General features: G+C 33.8%; 1 protein-coding gene across 3 annotated transcripts in view; it reads left to right on the top strand.

Moving 5' to 3' along the window:
• The first annotated feature begins 5205 nt into the window (after positions 1-5205).
• LOC126881615 (band 7 protein AGAP004871-like) overlaps positions 5206-22904 on the top strand; it is an 83465-nt gene continuing 65766 nt past the window's right edge. For 2 of the 3 annotated variants that reach the window (XM_050645979.1, XM_050645978.1), the window contains exon 1: positions 15657-15886. In XM_050645979.1, coding sequence (XP_050501936.1) covers positions 15826-15886 — 61 coding nt within the window. In that variant the 5' untranslated portion in view covers positions 15657-15825. Of the gene's footprint in view, positions 5345-15656; positions 15887-22904 lie in introns of those variants that run through there. The other variant, XM_050645981.1, reaches the window with a different exon arrangement.

The following is a 22904-nucleotide window of genomic DNA, read 5'->3' as shown; positions in this document are numbered from 1 at the left end:
ATTTTTTTTCGAAATTTTCTAGACTTCTACATAAACTCCTGGACAAAATCAACGCACCACTTTAATTAATCTAAATATTTACAATATGAACACAAAATAAAACTAAGTTACATTGAAATAATAATAAATACCTACGAACAAGTCAACATGACTTTATCATGACCTTAATTTGCATTATTGTTTCTTTAAAAAATTGTTTTTGCCGGAAATGCGTAAATAAGCTATAGCATAACTCCAAATTGCAAAAAGAAAAAAATCAGTAAAATAACACTAAAATGCATCTGGGTCAACACTAATACCGTGTAGGCCCTCTTTTACTTCCTATGACTGCATTTATGCGTCGAGGCATGCTTGATATCAAATGTTCAACAAAAGCTTGCGGAATATTCTCCCATTCTTCAATAACGGCCTCAATAAGTTGGTTGGGATTGGCAATAGGGGGTCTACGACTTCGAATCTTTTTTTGAGATAGTCCCATATAATATGCACTATATGAATCATGTCCGGACTGTTAGGTGGCCACTCTAATAATTGAATATCAACATCATTTAGGTAGCCAATAACCTGTCGAGCCACATGAGGACGAGCGTTGTCTTGCATGAATAAAAAATTAGGTCAAAGAAACGGAGCAAAGGGCATTACATGTTCGACAATAATGTTGTCTAAGTAATAATGGGCATTCACATACCTCATACGTATGAGGACCAACTCCGTACGAGCTTCAAAACAATCCCCCCCCCCCCCCAAAAACATTTTAAAGCCACCAACAAAAGGTACTTTAGGAGAGATATTGCAGCTGGAAAACCTTTCTCCTCGCCTTCGCCAGACACGCTCACGACCATCTGGAGAGTTTAGGCTTACTCTAGTCTCATCGGAGAAAAGAACTCGTTTCCAATCATCGATGGTCCAATTTTGATGCAATCTTGCAAAATTCAATCTTTGAACCCTGTGTTCTCTGGCAAGCAAGGGTTTTTTGGCCGGTTTCCTGTTGCTCAATTCTGCTTCATGTAAACGTCTTCTAACTATTCGAGACAATATCGCGACATTTCGAACATCTGCTAGTTCACTTTTTAGCAAATTTCTGGTGATTCTCCTATCTCTGAGAGCACGATGTCTCAAAAAACGATCATCAATTTGATTAGTGCAACGGTTTCGCCCCAGCCCTGGTCTCAGATGGTACGACAATGTTTCATTGTATCGCCTCACCTTGTGACTGATGCTGGAACTGGAATGATGTCTTCCTAATAAAACTGCAACGTATCGCATTGAATATCCTTCATCTAGGAGAGTAGATGCTCGCACTGCCTCCTCCATTGAAAAATTTCTTTGGCGGTTCATTTTTTATTTGATTTTTATGCAAATGAACTTCCAAACATGCATGTAATGGAAAATATAACAATAAAAAGATTGTTTCTCACAAGCACTTTGCTTTAATCGGCACTTTTTATGAAAAGTTTAACTCACTTTTAGTCTAAAACGAAGTTTAATACTCTTCTGAAGCTATTTTCTTGTGGCATTTTTATAATAAATTACTTTTAATGGGAAATAAGCCACAATTTTACCAAAAAATGATTTCATTAACGTTTCGAAGCCCAAATCGGGTTTCGTTGTCAAAATACAAAATACTACTAAAATAAACAAAAATGTTGTTGCTAAGTAAAAAATTCTTCTAATAATTTATTTAATCTGACTCATTTATATTGGCAATTCAGAAGTTTAATACAAATTATTGTTAAAACAAGACTATAATTAGCTTACATAACAACTGTCACTGTCAAACAAGGTCCATAGGCAATTTGTCGTACAGTAAATTATCAATAAATAAAGATTATTAAGAAAAATATGAGTGGTGCGTTAATTTTGTCCAGGAGTTTATTTTTAACCTAATATTTTATATAAACCGAATAGTCAGCCTTCTGGCAGGTAATGACGAATCACAACCGCTTCTATACATATTAAATTAAATAAATATGTTTGTACAAATTTCATAAAGTAAACTGATTCGAAGTTATAATCTTTCATGTAAATTATCAGATGGCAGAGCACAAACAGGCCTGTGTGTATATATGTACACGGTATTAAAAGTAAATAGTGCTATGATATTCTCCAGAACTTTAGAAAATTGTAAATTAAATTTCTTTCAAACATATTTGAACAATAACTGATTGTACACACCTCCAGTCAGCGATATATTCAGTCAGAGGCGTTCAGTTCGTTAATTAACAAAAAACTAGAACAATAAAAGAATAAAAAAATATGAAAATATTTTTATGAAACGCTTTTCTTTAGTTACGAGTTACTAAAATTAAACATATTACACTGCGCTGCGGTGCAAAAAAATCAATCCACTAAAAATTTGGTCATTTTTGATGTTTCGAATTTCCTAAACGATTTTTTACCACGTTATAGCCTTATTCATTGACAATATCGCTGTAATAATATTGTTGCTAGACAGTTAAACTGTTATTGTATACGCTGTGAGCTCGTAGGTAGAAGGGATAATTAAAATTTCGCGAGCGCCAGTAGTGACAAGTTTGTAAACCTTTACTGGAAATTTGCTTTTTGACGTTCTGCATTAAGAGTTGCATATTATAGCTTTTAAATGTCTCACGAAAGTTGTTGTATTAAAGTGTCGAAATACTGGTTACAATAATAGTAACTGTGTATTCTACAACTTTCCTGTCGCTAAGCATAAGGTGATTCAACGAAAAAATGGATTGATGCAATTAGAAAAAAGTAGGTAAACACAATTTTAATTTTAAAACGGTAGAAAAATTTAAGCTAAAGGATCAGTTAACACACTCTCGAATTTTGACGGTTTCAATTTTACAATCTAATCCTGAAACAAAATTTGAATGCATGAAGATAAGGACCAATCACAGCAAACGTGGGATGCCGTTAAGTGTCATTCATAAGTTAATATTTAAGAAGTATTATATTAAATTATTATACTTTTTTGTAGAATAAATTTTTTCTAATATTAGGTAGTTGTCAACATAAACGTCAAAACGATAAGCAAAATCTTAATCGTAATGAATAATTAATTCTGTACTTACTGCTATTAATTATCGATTACAATCCAATTACTTCTTTACGTTGTAAATATTACACGATAAGAATTAAATAATAAGTTTGAAACAACTATTATTTGCTTTTCTCTTTAAAATTCCGGCCCAAATAGGAACACTAGTCAACCGTTAGATGGCGATAGCAGCCATACCAGCGAAACTAACAAAGTATAGGCAATACTTTTTTCTTTCCAGAAAATTTCCGGTAAAAGTTATACTAGTAATCCTGTAGGTAGGTGGCGATACCAGCGAAGCTCGGAGCGGATACCGGGTGTACGAATAAAACTGTGTTTTTTTCTCAAAGTTCGCATCACCTTGTGGATTATTCTAGCATTTATAAAATATTGAAATTAAAACCCAACTATAGCCTCAGGTTTTCTTAACATTTTGTCTTTCGATTCATTCGCTTATATTGGATAATAAAAAAGTTAGGTACTTTAACAACTGGCCATGTTCGTCATCAGTACAGGGTGTTTCTATATAAGTGCGACAAACTTTAAGGAGTAATTTTACATGAGAAAATAATGACAATTTGCTTTATAATCATAATGTCCGCAAACGCTTCGTTACCGAGATACGGGACGTTCAATTTTTTTAAAAACTGACGATTTATTTATTGCTTTAAAACCAGTTGAGATATGCAAATCAAATTTGGTGGGTTTTAAGACGTAGTTATTGCACATTTTTTGACATACAATTAAGAATTTAATATTCACCATTGGCGCGGAAACGGGTATTATGACCGATAATATTACCCGTACGTACGCCAATCGTGAATATACAATTTTTAATTGTATGTTAAAAAATGTCCAATAACTACGTTTTAAAACCCACCAAATTTCATTTGCATATCTTAACTGGTTTTAAGCAATAAATAAATCGTCAGTTTTTAAAGAAAAATTGAACATCCCGTATCTCGGAAACGAAGCGTTTGCGGACATATGATTATAAAGCAAATTGTCATTATTTTCTCATGTAAAATTACCCCTTAAAGTTTGTCGCACTTATTTAGAAAACACCCTGTACTGATGACGAACATGGCCACTTGTTAAAGTACCTAACTTTTTTATAATCCAACATAAGCGAATGAATCGAAAGAAAAAATGTTAAGAAAACCTGAGGCTATAGTTGGGTTTTAATTTCAGTATTTTATAAATGATACAATAATCCAAATGGATTTTCCATATATTTTTATCTCACTAACTGCTCTTAACATAATGTCTGGTGTAGTTTTACCTTTTTCAGACTTCCTTTTAAAAGAACGCATTTCCTAAAGCAAAATTTCAAATCAGTAAAACTATATTTATGCTCGGGGAACGTTGACGCATGGTCAACCAGCCCCTCATCGAATGCGTCAACCAGCCCCAGAGACCAGTTTTGGATATTTATGGTAATCGACTCTATATTAATTAGTTTTTGGAAAATATAATGATTGTGTCTTATAGTAGTACTTCCAAGCTTCAATAGAAACAAAGAACAAATTATTATCTTTAAGAATGGGATTTCTAGAACAAAAAATGTATGATAATTTACTCATCATTGTAAAAAAACTACAAAACGCTCTGTACACCCTATTAGTTTTCGCGCCAAACAGAAACTACTTTCCGAGAATGCGCTTTGTGAAGAGCCTTGGAACTTTTGTAAACGCGTGATTGCCAAGTTTCTCAGTTTTAAGAAAATTGCACTGCGTCAACCAACCCGGTGCGTCAACCAGCCCCGGTCTCCCCTACATCAAAAACGAACTTTTCAGTTCAGAGTGGCCGTCTCTAAAGTTTCAATAGTTATGATGATTGCCGACCTTCGTCGCGGATATGGAACTTGAAGAAGATCTTAATTTATTATGCTCCGGATGGCTCAGGTTTCATTCTTCAGTTTCAGACACAACTCTTTGGTAGATTGATTTACTGGAAGTCGATTGACCAAGTTTATTGAAGTTTTCTGAACATCTCCTAAATATTATCTCACACTCCCTTACCAAATATTATTGTGAATTCACTTTTTTGTTTATCAGGTAAAACAGCAATGAATTCTAGTCTCCATTGCTTCGCCACGCCACTGTTTTTTCGTAAAAACAAGATTTGATGCAATTTTTCAAAGACTCCGGCTAGCGTTTATATTTTATGACCTAATTTTTAGTTTCCAGAAGTTAGTTCCCATTTTTGCATTACAAAAAGCAGACAAGAGCCGAGCGTTTTTTGTGTGTATATTAGCATAAAAGAAATGAAATTAACAAGTTAGGAAGTGCTTAACTAATTAGGAGTTACATGTAGGCGGAGGTGAGTGAATAACTTTAAAGTTTGTTTTTAAATATTTTTAAAAGTAAAGTGCCATTTTTCAAGATGTAAATGAAACTTTATGTAAATTATTTTAGTTGGTATAAAAATAATTTTTGACTTGTATCTAATTTAGTTAATGAAAATTTCATTGAAACAGTTTCGTAGCTCTTTTTGAGCTCCAATTTCTCTTTTGGGTGATACAATGGTTGGGTGATACACCCACACCATGAAAAAAGTTTTAATATCTTTGTGGCGTTTGTGTGGCCGTTTTTTTTTATTTTATTTGTAACCACATAACTCAAAAGTATTGAGTTTTCAAAAAACAATTTATAGAAAAGGTTTTGCTTAGATTTCCACACACGAGAAGGGGTGGGAACCGCACCCAAGATAAAAGCGCTATAGTATATAGGATCGACTTTGAATTAGGAGAAAAGTAGAGGCTATTCCCAACATTTCATTAAAATCTATGCAGCAGGATAGAATTCGGAGGTAATATCGTGTTCTTGCTCTCATTTTTTTGACGATGTTTCTCGAGAAGATGCTCCACATACTACCTGTGGCAACCAGTTAGACAGAGGTCCCAGTATACTGAACTCTGAAGTTAGAAAAACAATACAGCAAGCCAAAAACAATAAAGCACCTGGACCAGATCAAATCCCTGCTGAGCTACTTAAACTTTTGGATGAGGAAAACATTACCTACTTAACCACTTTTTTAACAATATTTACAACGAAGGAAAAATACGAGTCATTGTTTATAACATTACCAAAGAAAAGCAGGCCCAACAAATGTAGCGATTTTAGACTAATCAGTTTGATGAGTCACGCACTTAGATATTTTTAGGAATTATACAAAACCGAGTATTCCTTCTGTGCAAAACTAGAATGGGTAATAAGCAATTTGGATTTAGATATGGTCTAGGAACTAGAGAGGCACTATTTTGTATGCGCGTTCTTTTACAAAAAAGCTGTGAATTCCGAAAGAACGTTTATGTTTCTTTCATCGACTTCGAGAAGGCATTCGACCGAGAACAACACGATATACTTTTCAATTGCATACAGGAAGCAGGACTTAACCACTACGATATAAGACTGCTAAAATACTTATATTACAATCAAATAGCTTATTTATTGTGCTTATTTTTAAAGTCCATCCTTCCCTGCCATATAGGAGCACCGACCATATATAGCATTTCGTGAATCTTAGTCTTAGGTTCAGGTCAAAGTCAGAGTTCGTAAAGACGTTTCTGAATTTCATGAATCCACTTCTGGACCTTTCTATCCGACATTTAATTTCCATATCCGATGTCCAGTCTTCACATAGTCAGGTTACCAGGTACATAAATTTTCTTACGCGCTCTACATCTTGGTTGTTATATGCTAGTCTTGCATTTTGATGTTGACATAATTGACGGCTGATCATATGGAACTTCGTCTTTTTTATGTTGATGCTAAGTCCCATGTTCTCGCTATGTTCTCCAATTTTATTAAGAAGGTTTTGGAGGTCTTCTATATTGTCTGCTATTAAGACCGAATCATCCGCATATCGTATATTATTGACCCACGTACCATTTACTTTGATGCCGCTTTCGCAATCCTCAAGAGCTTCCTGGAAGATACCTTCTGAATATAAATTAGTAGTGGGGAGAGAATGCATCCCTGTCTTACACCTCTGAGAATTTATTGAGCTTGCGTTGTTTCATTATCCACCTTGACGATAGCTGTTTGTTTCCAGTTGGAGCTTCTATGCAACGAATGTCTTTTTGATCTATGTCGAGTTGTTTTAGTATATGTACGAGTTCATGATGTTGTACTCGATCGAAGGCTTTTTCATAACCTATAAAGTACATCATTACATCTTTCCTTTGATCGTAGCAGTTCTGAGCTCTAGCACTTGGGTTGCAACTAGTGCTTCCCTGGTAGGGAACTACCAGGGAAGGAACTACCAGGGAACTACCAGGAACTACCTGGAACAACCTTCAGTGGGGGTACTTTTTTCTATTGACCATTAGCTCCGATGATGACAATTTTGTCGAAAGCGCTTAGCTAAAGGAATAAATACTTCTTACACACTTTCATATGCATATTATTTTTTCACTTCCTTTGCTCTATAGTTATCACACTTCAGTGTGTCTTCTTTCTAATGCAGCGGACCTTATACGAGTACCAATCAGTTGACATTATTTCATTTTCCCATACTTGCATTATTAGTTGATATAACCTTGTCTGCAGTTGGTCTCCATCATACTTGATCAATCGAATAGAAAGCCTTTGAATTTTATATACGTACAGTGACTTTGCGCTAACGTTTTCCCATCTTCTAAACATCTTGATAGAACGACCTCTTTGTTTTTGAACTTCTCTTCTATCTCTTTTAATTTCATCTCATTATAGTATCACTTTTTCTTTCTACACAGAGCTTTCAGTTTCCCTCGAATTATTTTATATTCTTGTTTTTTACTCTCTTAATTATCTGTTAATAATTGTTGTCTGATCTTCTTCTTTTCCTTTGGTATCGCCTGACACTCTTCGTCAAACCAATCTTTCTTTGAACTTCTCTTGAAGTTGCACTACTTTTTTGTGTGCATATTAGCATAAAAGAAATGAAATTAACAAGTTAGAAAGTGCTTAACTAGTGAGTTACATGCAGGCGGAGGTTAGTGAATAATTTTAAAGTTTGTTTTTAAATATTTCTAAAAGTAAAGAATCATTTTTTAAGATGTAAATGAAATTTTTTTGACTTGTATTTACACTTGAGCGCAAAATAATCGACTCAAAATTATTTTGCGAAAGTACGTCTCCTGTTTCAATCTAAAAAGTGTAAAATTAAAAATATTCCCTGTAAAATATTGTAAATATCCCTCATATTCCTTAGTCTCAGCATCCGTTATGGCTTGCAAATTGTAGAAGCCTCGGAGGTGTAACCAGAGAAGGTTCCCATTGTTTTTAGTCGGGTGGGATGTAGAGCAACATTATGTTGTTTTATATGCCATTAGATTTAAAACTTAGTATTTTGCTAGCAGTTGCCGCTAGGGCATCTGTGCCTTTTCGTTCGTTGCAATCCGTGACTACACGCCGGGGTTTGTTTTGGTTGGATCAAAGAGAGCATCATATGTGCCTCCTGATGAGAGACTAATAAGTTTCGAAACCGGTTTTGCAACGAAATTGAAAATGGTTATTCATTACAAATATTTTTAGTGTACAATGTTTTTGTGATTTTGGGTGAATCGGATGACGTATTACAAATAAAGAGTGAAACTTAGATAGGAGGTCAGAATTTGAATCATTGAAATCTACCAGCACTGACTTGTTTCTGTTAATACTTATTGTACGCATCAATTTTCATAGCAACCCACTAATAGCGTCAGTCACTTATACGAAGTTCGAAAGTGGTTACAAATGGATACATCCATCAAAATCAGCTCAATCAGTACCATTATTGGAAGAAGAGCTAAGCCAAAGGGGCCCTGGTTAATCGACTAAATTTAAGCCAATCAGCTGTGTCCCGAGTGTATCGTCGGTATCGGGATATTGGTAATTATGTCCGCCGACAAAGAGGAGGCCATAAACGAATAACAACGGAGAGAGATGATCGATTTCTGGTATTGAAATTCCCGAGAAATTGACACCTGACTTGTGTTAATCTCAAACAAAAGCTTAGAGAGGTCCGAAGTGTGGTTACCAGCATTTGGACAGACAGAAGGAGACTGAGGACAGCCAACCTGACACCAAAAAGGGCAGCTACGGTTCCCAAGCTAACAGCAGCGCAGTTTAGTTCTTTAAATTTGATCATACCGGTAGGGCTCCTTTAGGATCATAACAGTAGAGCTTATCATCATCATCATCATCATCATCATCATCATCATCATCATCATCATCATCATCATCATCATCATCATCATCATCATCATCATCATCATCATCATCATCATCATCATCATCATCATCATCATCATCATCATCATCATCATCATCATCATCATTATCATCATCATAAAGCCTTCTGCATTCAAAGTTGAACATAGACCTCCCCTAATTTCTTCCAGTTTTGTCGATCTTGGGCTTTCTGCAACCAATTCCCAGCAATCCTTTTGTCGTCGTCTGTCCATCGTGTAGGTGATCTACCTCTACTTCTGTCTTCTCTTGGTCTCCACACTGTAATTTTTTGGGTCCACCTCCCGTCCCTCATTCTGGCCACATGGCCCGCCTAATTCTACCTCAGCCATGCTACTCGCTCTATGACATCTGTGACGCCTGTCCTTTTTCTGATTGCTTCATGTCTGACCCTGTCTCTGAGAGTAAGTCCAAGTAGTGACCGTTCCATTCTCCTTTGGGCCACTCTAAGTTTCGTTGCTGTGGCCTGGGTTAACGATAATGTTTCGGCGCCGTAAGTCATGACTGGAAGCACACATTGGTTGAACGTCTTCCTGTTCAAATAATTTGTTATGGCTCTTGAAGATGTCTGATATAGCTCCATATGCGGCTCATGCTAAGGTGATCCTTCTCTGTAATTCAGCAGTTTGATTGTCCCTGCCAATTTGGATTTCATGCCCTAAGTATTTATATTTATGGACCAATGCTATTTCGTTGACGTCGACTTTTGGATTTTCGCTTGGTACCAGGTTTGTCATGTATTGTGTCTTTCCAAAATTTATGTTTAAACCAACTTTTTTAAGGTGGCATCTAACTCAGTAAGCATAGTTCTAATCTCTTTTAAGCTGTCTGTTATAAGAACTATGTCGTCTGCCCTTTCACCGTCGACATTTATTCCTTTGGCGTCCCACTCCAATTGTTTGAAAGCATGTAATGCCGTAAAGAGTTTGGGAGATAACGTTTCTCCCTGTCTAAGTCCTCTTTTGATTTTTATAGACTTGGTATCTTTGTGTAGTCGGACGGTCATGGTTGCAATATTGTATATGTTCGCTATCAGTTTGGAGTACCGATAATCTATACGACTTTCCTCCAATGCTCTCATTATGCTGTTAATTTCTATCGAATCAAATGCTTTGCGAAAGTCTACGAAAGCCAGGACCAATGGTCGGTTGTATTCGATAGATTTTTCTATAATTCCTTTTATGCAGTGTTGGTGGTCGTTAGTGCCAAAGTTTTTCCTAAAACCCGCCTGTTCTCTAGGTTGGTAAAAATCCAATTTTGTTTCCAGTCTATTTGTTATTATTCTTGTGAATAACTTGTAGAGGTGGTCTAATAGGCTTATGGGCCGGTAATTCTCGAGGTCTGTTGGATCGCTCTTTTTGTGCAATAAGATGGTAAGTGTACCATCTTGTAGGTGTTTCACTTTGGCGCAGACATAAGTTAAACAATTCCTTTATGTTGTTTAAAAGTCTGTCTCCTCCAATTTTTACGGCTTCTATAACGATATTGTCTTCTCCCGGAGCTTTATTTCTTTTCATTTTTCTCAATGCGTTCCTGATTTCGTCTGTTGGTATATCAGGTATCAATTCCGATCCTTGGGTTGACTAACCTTTTCCTGAATCTTCTAGTGGCTCATCATGGTTTTGTTGGCTGTTGTATAGTTCTGTATAGAAGTCTTCTACTACCCTTAATAATTCATCTCTGTTGATTATGATATTTCCATCTCTATCCTTTAATTTCGTTATTTCTTTTTTGCCATTTGTTAGTTTTCTTCATAGAACTTTGAGGCTCTTGTTATCTTAAATTGTTTGTTGAATTTGTTGTTCGTTTTTAGTAGAGTAGAGCTTATAGCTTATAACCATTGAAAACGCTCTCGAATGGATCAAAGAGAATAATATTAAAAAAGCTGTGATAATAACACTCCAAATCTGCAATATTTGCAATTAAAAACACCGATTTTAGTTCATATAAATCAAAAATTTTATGTAATATAAAAAATAATTTGTCTAAAGTGGAAATGGTATTTATATGGGCAAAAGGGCATGCCGGTATACTGGGTAAGAAAGTGAATTAGTTGGGCAAAGATGCAATTAAAAAAGATGAGATCCTAACTCAGATCATATCGACAGATGCAGTAAATGACGTTAAAGCTAGAATAAATAAAATATGGAAAAAACAATGGAAAAATATTTCAAGCATGTCAAAAAATTTATATTTTTCTCTACGTCAAGAACTTACTTCACCACCTGAATATATATTTAAGTATAATCTGCCAAAGCGAGATATTTCTACTATCGTCAGATTAAAAACTAGACACGGAAAATATGAGGCACATCTGCACAAATTAGGATTAGTTAATTCAGCAGTTTGTTTTTGTGATAATGTTTCGATTAAAGATTTGAAACATATTTTCTTTGAATGCAAAATTAACGAGAGATATATAGACCAATTATATTACAATTTAAGACAAACACAAGTGTATTTTCCAATTAGTATAGAATATCTACTAAGTTGTCATGAAATGGACATATTTAAATTACTCATAAACTACTTGAAAGAAAAATATAGTCATTTAAATGAAATAGAAATGTTTCGTGGACCTTAAGAAAGCATTTGACAGGGTCATATTAAAGGACGTTATCCATTTGTTATACTCGAGAGAGATACCTCTAGAAATAATTAAAACGATCGAAAACATCTACCAGAACAACACAATAAAAGTAAAAGTGGACGATGAATTAACTGACCCAATTGGAGCCGGCAATGGGATAAGACAGGGGGATTCCTTGAGTCCTTTATTGTTCAACCTGACCATGGACGAAATAATAAAAAAAGTAAGAACTAACAAAGGATACCAAATGGGAGACAAACAACTTAAAATAATCTGCCATACGGACAATGCAATACTAATCTCTCAAAGTAAAGATGATTTACAACGTATGCTGCACCAATCCAACATAATCGCCAGAAAATTTAACATGTTAATTTCCTCACAAAAGACAAAATGCATGGTTATAACAGCAGATCCGATAAGATATTGGAGCTGGAAGGTCAGATAATAGAACAAGTGATGGAGTTTAAATACTTAGGCATCACACTATCTAGCTATAGTCCAGTCGGGTTAGACGAATAACAGGCCTAACCTTGCATTAGGAGCTGCCCCAAATTTTATTTTTCTAATCTTTAGGGAGGGTCAATATTAGTATAAATTTAAAATCTCGACTGAATTCCACCGTTGCGTTAGCCGCCATCTTAATTTTAAAAGAGAACCGTTTTTGCTCAATATCTCCGCCATTTTCAATTTTTTGACAAAAAGTGTAGAAACTGAAATTGTTGAAAATACGGTTTTCTATAATTTCATTTATTATAATTTTTTTCGTGCGGTCGATATTTTCTGAGTTATGAGGGGAAAATAGTGACAGTTGGAGCATAATTATTGAATTATTGAATTATCTCGTTTATTATTAGTTTTACAACAAATATGTACCTGCACAAAAATAAATAGAATTAAATTCTACACAATTTTGATCTCTTTCATTTTTTTGCTAAAATTAATATTTAAGGTAGTACGTATGCGGTAATGGCGCGAGCGTAAGACCGGATTGATTTTATAGCAATTGTTTTTGTTCAATATCTACGCCATTGTCAACTAAAATTGTTCAAAATATAGTTTCCTACAATTTCTTTTTAATAATTTTTTTCATGCGTTTGATATTTTCCGAGCTACATGGGAAAATAGTAAAAAGTGGTGGGGGGAGCATAATTATTGAATTGAATTTTGTATCCGAGCTGCCCCAAATTTTATAATTATATCCTTTAGGAGAGATCAATAGTAGTGTAAATTTAAAATCTCGACTGAATTCCGCAGTTGCATTAGCCGCCATATTGATTTTAAATGAGAACTGTTGTTGCTTAATATCTCCGCCATTTTCAACTTTTCGACATAAATGGTGGGAAAGAAAATTGTTGGAAATGCAATTTCCTACAATTTCTTTGGCACAATTTTTTTATACGATCAATATTCTCCGAGTTAAGGGAGAAAATAATGGAAGCGGAGAGGAAGTATAATTATTGAATTGTCTCATTTATTATTAACTTTACGACATAATTGTACATAAACAAAAATAAAGAGAATTATATTTTATACAATTTTTGAAACTTCCAATGAAACATCAACCAAACTAAGTATATAAAAGACATAAAAAGACATTATATACATTAAGTTCACTTAATTTTATTAACTAGCAGGTTTTATTGGTTGAATTTGTCTGTCGATATTTTAAGTTTTATGTCAGCTAATATATCGTGATGTTCCAACAATTTTTTTTTAAATTTTGGACCCTGTTGGGGGGAATTTTCCCATTTGCCCCCCTTGTAGACCCGCCACTGGTTTTCTCGAAAAATTGTAGTAAATCGTAATTGCAACAATTTTAGTTCTTACACTTTTTGTCGGAAAGTTGAAAATGGCGGAGATATTGAACAAAAACAATTGCTACAAAATCAATCAGGTCTTATGCTCGCACCGTTACCACATACGTACTACCTTAAATATTGATTTTATCAAAAAAATGAAAGAGATCAAAATTGTGTATAATTTAATCCTCTTCATTTTTGTATAAGTAAATATTTGTTGTAAAACTAATAATAATAAAGATAATTCAATAATTCAATAATTATGCTACAACTGTCACTATTTCCCCCTCATAACTCGGAAAATATCGACCGCACGAAAAAAATTATAATAAATTAAATTATAGAAAATCATATTTTCAACAATTTCAGTTTCTACACTTTTTGTCAAAAAATTGAAAATGGCGGAGATATTGAGCAAAAACGGTTCTCGTTTAAAATCAAGATGGCGGCTAACGCAACGGTGGAATTCAGTAGAGATTTTAAATTTATACTAATATTGACCCTCCCTAAAGATTAGAAAAATAAAATTTGGGGCAGCTCCTAATGCAAGGTCAAATGCTATCCCGACTGGGCTACTATGGAAGGCTCGAAACAGAAGTGGAAGATCAAGTGAATAGAGCAAACAGAGCCGCAGGTTGCCTAAATGACACAATATGGAGAAATAAAAATATCGGAAAAGAAATATAAGGCAGAATTTACAAAACAGTCATCAGACCAATAATGACATACGCGGCAGAAACACGACCCGACACAGAGAGGACAAAAAGATTGCTCGAAACAGCGGAGATGAAAACCCTTCGAAAAATAGATGGTAAGACTCTATGAGACAGAGCTAGAAGTACATATATACGACGGAGATGCAAGGGGTATAACATTAATAACTGGGTAAGAAACAGAAGAATAGAATGGAATGACAACATAAGCCGAATGACAACAAATAGGATAGTCAGGACAGCGAGGAGGATCCCCAATAGGAAGACTATCAGTGGGAAGACCACGAAAACGATGGAACGACAACTTACTACAGGCACATTGAAAAACAGACAGAGTCATGTCTATACAAAAAGAAGAAGAAGAAGAAGAAGAAGTGAAATACGTATTAATATAACAAAACTAATAAATTAAGGTTAAAATAAAATAAAAATCTGTGGCTAACGAACCTGCATCCAAGCCATCTTTTCACACACACACACACACTAACAGGGCTCCTTTTATTTTACTATACTCTATTATTTTCAGCAAACTCTATATAAAAAAAGTTTGCTGCTAATCTACTCTTCCTAATCTAAACTAAATGACAAGCAAGTTAGTACTTTTTATTACAAGGGGCTCATTATCATTATCAATCAGCCCTGATTTGTCAATTGTTAACCATAGGTCTCCTCAAGAAATTTGGTGACAATTCTCCTCAATTGGTGAAAATTATTTTGATTTCTTTGGTCGTTTAAGGATGGGTCAATATGTCCCGACCACCTCCATTTTTTGCTTTGCAATGAGTGCGATAATATCTTCTAAGCTTAAGAAATATACTAAGAAACGAGGACGTTCGTAGACGAACCGGAGCCGAAGATATTATCAAATGTATTAAAAGGCAAAAATGGGGATGGCCGGGACATGTTGCAAGAATGAAAGACGAGGTTATGAACAATTATAAACAATGGAAAAATAATTGTATATGTGACAACAGCTGACAGTTTAAGAAAATCACATCAGTGAATTTAAAAGACGGGAAATAGAAATTCTGATGTACATTGTTTGTTAAAAAACGTCGACCTCTGCTGCCACATTAGAAATATGGCAACACTTAAAATATGACGTGTAACGACACTTGTTTTGTGTTTAATGTACTCTTATACAATAACTTCCGCAAGCGTCTCACTTACAGAATATTGATATATTAGTGTAAACATATCTACAAAACTGTAAAAAAACTATTTCCAGATCATATTTACTTCTCTTCTGAGAATGTAATGAGTGCCTTCAACTCATAAACATTTAATCATTCGGCAAGCTGTTCGCAGATGGGTTTTAAATCGGTTTTTGGCGTGAGTATGATCGATTCTCGGCTTGAGTTGCATGGAACGCATCCCAGTACATCGCGCGAGAAGAAAAAAGATAAGAAAAGTGAACAAACGGATATAGCGAAAGCGATCGCTGCTGTAAAATTTTCCGCTTTTGATTGATAAGTGAATTTTTATGGCAAGTGCAGGGTTGAAAAGAACGGATTCAGGCGGGTATGAGGTATTCCTGGAATATAGTAAGTGATTTCTCTTTCTGGAGTGTTAATATTTATACTACTTTAAAGATTTATATAAAGATACATACTATAAATCTCAATAAAAGCAAAAAATGTATAAAAACGAAAAGACTTTTTCTAAAGAAAAAAAAAAAAAGGAAATTTTTGATAAGAAATATATAATTTTTTGTACAGATCAAACATTTGCTGCAAAGATAAAAAGGACCGAATAGCAAAAGAGAAAAATCAAAGAAACTGTTTTACTTAATTTTCTTTGTTATTTCTTTCTTCTTCTCTTTGTTATCTATATTGACATATTTGCATGTTATTTCTATAGTTTATTCCTCGGCTTCATACATTATCTAGATAACGTATTCTTGCATGGTCTTTCCAGTGACCGATTCTCTGTTCTTGCTCTTCTCTATTTGCTATCATTTTGTTTATTCACGAATTACATTAATTTCTGAAACCGCAGAAGTCAGTATAAAGTTTTTGAAATTTTTGTGAGTTTTGGGGACGAGAACGAAAATCTGACCCCAACGGGGAGGACCATAAAACCTACACCCTTTGACCAAAATGGATGGTTAACATATTGATTGGCTGGTATTTTGCTAAACCTTAAGATGGTATTTGCCATTCGATATTGATTGATAATTTAAATTCAGTTAGATTTAGAAAATCGAAAATTTCGAGTACACAGAATGGTCCTGTAAGTTGGAGCCATATGGAAAACTTTTTTATTATTAATATTACGAAAATAGTTATTCTTCATAAAAAGCTCTTCATGGTCTAAAACCTGAGATTAAACGATCAGATATCAAATTTTATGAATATTATACGAGGTATATAAAAAAATATGAATTTCACTCAAAAGTGAAGTAGCTTTATTTTTCACAACATTGAAAATTGTTATTATGAAAAGTTATTTGGAACTACGAACTATATTATAATATGCAATTTCATCCTTCGAATTGAAAAAAAAATTGAAAATTTTTATTTAACACGTTGACGGACAGCGCGTCAAATGTATAAGCAAGTGTTGTGACACTATATGTATTTTGCAAAGTAGAATAGGGAAAAATGCAACGTCTATAGACGTTGTGTCACATTACATCAATTTAAATTAGATGTCTATGGACGTTCTGTCCGTCAACGTGTTAATTATGGATAACCAACATTATTTTCGGTTATTTCAATTATGATAACTATTTTATTATTAATTTAAAAAAAAACAGATATTCCTTATAAAATGTTCTGCATGGTCTAAAACCTAAAATACAACCATCTTATATCTAATTTTATAAATTTTATACGAGGTATGTCAAAAATATGAATTCGCTGAAGAGTACTTAAATAAAATACCGTTATTTTTCACAATATCAAAAATTGTGATTATTCAAATTTGCTTAGAACTAAAAACCATGTCCCCATATGTAAATTACATCCTTCTTATTGAAATATTCTGAACTATAAGGCAAGCCGCACACCAAAGAAACATGAAACGAAAAACATGAAACATGAAACGAAAAAGATGTTTCATGAAAAGAAAACACTGCTAAACAAATCTCAAAGTCCGCCTATCAATGAAACGAGTGTGATTCATGCTAATGACACATTTTTATTTTCGGAGAGTCTCATAATATAAATGACCGGACGTATATTTGTTTAGCAGTGGTTTATTTCCATGAAACGTAATTTACGTTTCATGTTTCTTTGATGTGCGGCCTGGCTTAAGGTACTTTATTCTTGATCGAAATTCATCTTTTTTGACATATCTCGTATAAAATTGATCAAATTTGATACAAGATGGGTGTATTTAAGGTTTTAGACCATGTAGTCCTGTCGCCAGGGGGGTACAACGGCCTCCTTTATTCAGATGGACTTACCCAAGTTTTTTCATGTATTTTGACCCGTAGAATACGAATTTTTTGGGTAACAGTTGATCCGGATGCGGATAAGATTGTTATTGACCAAGAAATTGAGGAATTACATAACCGCGATCTCTCGCAAAACAAAACATTTTTTGGTATTTTTTGAGTTATTCTAAGCAAAACATGTTTCTAAAATTTTTTTCGTAGGATGGCTAGTTTTCGAGATAACCGCGGTTGAACTTTCAAAAAATCGAAAAATTGCAATTTTTGAACTCGAATAACTTTTGATTAAAAAATAAAATAGCGAGTCTGCTTACAGCATTTGAAAGTTTAAGTCAAATTATATCGGTTTTAATTATTTGCATTGCTAAATATTTATTTTTTTTATTGTTTAACAAAGCTATAAACACATAGTGTTTACCTTGCCTTTACATGCGTTTTAACGCATGCTACGTAGAAATACCCTCGATTGCACTAGTACCTATTCTACCTACTCCTTCGATTTTAAATGAGAAATCATAGAAAACATCACTCACGCACTAGGTGTTTGTAGCTTTGTTTAACAATAACACAATAAATTTTTAGCAATGCAAATAATCAAAACCGATATAATTTGACTTGAACTTTCAAAGGCGCTAAGCAGAATTGCTATTTTATTTTTTAATGAAAAGTTATTCGGGTTTAAAAATTGCAGTTTTTCGATTTTTTGAAAGTTCAACCGCGTTTATCTCGAAAACTGAGCATCCTACGGGAAAACTTGTTAGAACAATTTTTACTTAGAATGACCCAAAAAATACAAAAAAAAAATGTTTTGTTTTGCGAGAAATCTCTGTTATGTAATTCCTCAAGTTCTTGGTCAATAACAATCTTATCGACATCCGGATCAACTGTTACCCAAAGAATTCGTATTAACGGGTCAAAATACATGAAAAAACTTGGGTAAGTCCATCTGAATAAAGGAGGCCGTTGTACCCCCCCTGGCGACAGGACTAATGCACAACTTTTTACAAAGAATAACTTTTTTCGTAAGATTAATAATAAAATCATCATCATCATCAATGGCGCTACAACTCTTCGTGAGTCTTTGCCGCGTTTACTATTGCCTTCCATGTTTGTCGGTCCTGTGCCACTAGTGTTGCCCAAATGCAAGACTAAGACGAGACTTGGACAGTCTTGGTCTTGGTCTTGCACCAGTACACCTGGTCTTGGTCTTGGTCTTGGTATTGCACTCCCAGTCTTGGTCTTGGTCTTGCAGCAAGAGTCTTGCAAGTCTCGCAGTTACCCACTAGCATATTGCTATTTATTAATAAACAACTCACATTAGGTGGGTTTGAACCCACGATCTAAACTATCCCTGCCTATACTCTAACTAACTGGGCTATCTACCATGTCCCACGGGAGTCAGTCTGTTTCTTAATAAACGTTTGCATTTAATAACCTGACATGTGCTAACTGCTAAACCATGGTGAAAACACAAAAAAAAAACAAACAAATGACATAAACTTGACTGTATTTTAAAGAACATTATCTGTCTAGAAAGGGATTGATGGACTCTCACATTAGGTATATGAAATGAAATGGAATAAAAGAGTTCTACAATTTGCCATTTATTCAAATAAAAAATAAAAAAAATACAAATTAAATTACAGCACAGTACGTAATAGCTTTGACACTATTATTAGTTGATAATTTTTGTTTGCTATTACATAGTTGAAAATTTTAAGATTGACTTTTTTTTAACAAGAATTAATCCAAAGTAATACACGCAGTTTAATTAAATAACATTTATACAGAGTGAGTTTTATGTATGGAACGCCTCAAATATCTCGGAAACGACTTGAACGATTTTTATAGAATTTGGTGGGTAAAGGTCTTCTAATGCGGCCGATATTATAGTGGTAATTACAGATTGTTGCCAGATCTTGCGTTTTTTTGAAAATATAATGAACTTTCGTATTTTGAATAGAACACCCTGTATATTTTTGCATTTTGAACCATAATAACGACTAATTAATTTTCATGTAATATTTCCTATACCGAAATGCCGTAATTTCTATATTAATTTAAAAAAAATTTAACAAATTATAAAAATCAATTGTTTCAGCCCTGGCAGACTTATTTTAGGTTCTTTGAATCATATGGAACAAAAAAGGTATTTTGTAGGTTTTGTCTAAAGTTATTCGTTTCCGAGTTATAAACAATTTAAAACTGAAAAAAATCGAATAATGACGATTTTCAAGGCTCAAAAACACAAGTAAAAATATTATTTTCGAAATCTCGAAGTGCCTAAACTGAAGTTTAAACTTTATTTATCAGTTGTCGATAAGTAATTTGTTTATTTCATTTTAAAAAACATTGTTTTTCAGTTTTTAATATAGCCCGATCGCCCATCCTCTCATAAGTTCTTCATTAACAATAAAAAAAAAAAAAAACAATGGCAAAATCACACATCGGCCAATATCTCTTTTTATATAATAATAAATATCTCTTTTTTTGAAATTTGAAGGATTTGTAACATTTTACCGTGCGCGAAGGGACTATACAGGGTAGCCAGGCATTATCTTATCTAGTGCTTTTTCAGCAAAAAATTTTGTTTGGCCGATTGATCTAATATCTAATTGCACACCCTGCAAAAAGTTTATAAGTAGGACGTTTAGTCTTTATCGATATGGATAATGAAAAACAATTGAGTGGTTGTCCGTAACAGTGCATATGGTATTCGTCTTATGTTTTTATCACCTTATAGGCGACATACTTCTTTAAAAGTTTCAATGCGATATTATTATACGGTCGTGTCGTGTTACACAACACAAGAAGATTATTTTATGAAAGGTTGCTATTCTCAAAATCAAGACAATTGCTCAATTGTAATTAATTTTGGAGCGAAGGCGTCGCCTGATATTAGGAAACAATGAAATATTTTATTTTTATATTGTATAACAATTTATTATGACCTCTGAGTACGTATCCAATAAATAAGTGTTCATATTTTTAATTCGGTATGTGTGTTCATCGTATTGTTCCTAATGCGGATAAATCCAATGTTCCAAATTTTTGTTACATATTTTTTTTGTATCTCATAGTCTCTAAGCATATACCCGAACTAATATACAAGGTGTAACAAAAATACAGGTCATAAATTAAATCACCTATTCTAGGACCAAAAATAGTTCGAATAAACCTAACTTACCTTAGTACAAATATGCACATAAAAAAAGTTACATTTGAAGTTACAAAATGAAAATCGATTTTTTCCAATACAGTGGAACCTCGATAACTCGGATTAATCGGGACCGCGGCCGATCCGGGTTATCGAAAATCCGGGTTAGCCGGAGAATATAGTAAAAATTAATAAATAACCTCCATTACAATTACAAAAACATGAAACACATATGCACAGTACACATCTAAATTACGTATAGTTGTATAGAGTGTAGAGTTTTGTTCATTTCTTGGTAAAAAACTCAGTCATACTGTAGAGATGTACCGACACCATAATATGGTAGGTCTGGATCCTGCGTACAAAAAAAATTGATAAATAGCAAGCTGAAAATTTGTTATTAGCTTAAGGGTGTCTAGTCGGACAAACATTAATATATGGGAACACTGGAACAGGGGAAGTTTTAACTGTGGAACAGGTTAAAAATTTGGAACGGTCAGACCACGAAAACGGCACATGTATTTTTTCCGACAGAACAGACTTAAACTCTCCGAACAGAGATTAAACTCTCATGCAAAAATCAGACTGCTATTTATCACCAAATTGGCGTTTTAATGAGTGGAACATGTAGAATATGTCAAATGACAGGAATTATGACAGGTGATAAATAGCAGTCTGATTTTTGCATGAGAGTTTAATCTCTGTTCGGAGAGTTTATGTCTGTTCTGTCGGACAAAACAAATGTGCCATTTTCGTGTTCTGACCGTTCCAAATTTTTGACCTGTTCCACAATTAAAACTGCCCCTGTTCCAGTGTTCTCATATATCAAAGTTTATCCGACTAGACACCCTTAAGCTATTAATAAATTTTTAGCTTGCTATTAATCAACTTTTTTTTCATACGCGGGATCCAGACCAAACCTATGGTAGCATAATATCATATTATGATGCTGCAATAAATTTATTTTAAAGATTCGTCTTTATCAATCCTATCTAATGTTTCTAGTTTCTTTTCCATTGTCACTGCAACATTTTTACGTTTTGTTACCATTACGTAGACAAAGCAAACACAATCTGAAGCACGATTACATTACAGAACGGAAGTGATTAATAGGCTGTACTACACACAATACAAGAATTTTTAAATAGTCACGTCTTTTTTAAACAATGCTAAGACAGTTTGACATAAATAAAGAAAAAGGAATACAGACAGGTGTCTGTTCTTTCCGATAAGCTGAGACGGTCGCTCTGGCTGCCGCCGTGTGCATGAATCATTTTTACTATTGTACTTATGTGTTCAAATTACACAGATACACATTATCTCTGAAATATTATTTGGCCTACATACATTTTTATTTGATAAAATTGTTAAATTGTTTATTTGTTAAATTTTTGTCTGATGAAAATCGGTCCGGGTTAGCCGGACTTCCGGGTTATCGGGGGCCGACTTATCGGGGTTCCACTGTATATCGAAAACTATTAGAGATTTTTTTATTGAAAATGGACATGTGGCATTTTTATGGCAGGAATATCTTAAAGAAAAATTATAGTGAAACTTGTGCACCCCATAAAAATTATATGGGGGTTTTATTCCCTTAAACGCACTTAAACTTTTGTGTACGTTCCAATTAAATTATTATTGTGATACTATTAGTTAAATTCAATGTTTTTAAACTTTTTTGGTTCTTAGTATTTTTTCGACAAGGCAGTTTTTATCGAGTTGCGGCTTCTTTTCTAATATGTTTACGTAGAGATTTTATGGGGGTTTTGTTCCTTTAATCCTCCCAAATGGTTGTGTACGTTCCAATTAAACTATTACTGCGATACCCGATACCATTAGTTAAACAGTGTTTTTAAAACTTTTTTGCTTTGTATTTTTTCGATAAGGCACATTTTATCGAGATGTGACTTCTTGTTTAATATGGTTCAAAATATACCTAAAAATGTAAATCATAAATAAATTTTCCTATTATTATCAAGTCTCCATAATCGTACTTAGCTATATCACA

Source organism: Diabrotica virgifera, chromosome 3, assembly GCF_917563875.1.
Source record: "Diabrotica virgifera virgifera chromosome 3, PGI_DIABVI_V3a".
Taxonomy (NCBI): domain Eukaryota; kingdom Metazoa; phylum Arthropoda; class Insecta; order Coleoptera; family Chrysomelidae; genus Diabrotica; species Diabrotica virgifera.
This window is presented reverse-complemented; position numbering and strand designations above follow the sequence as displayed.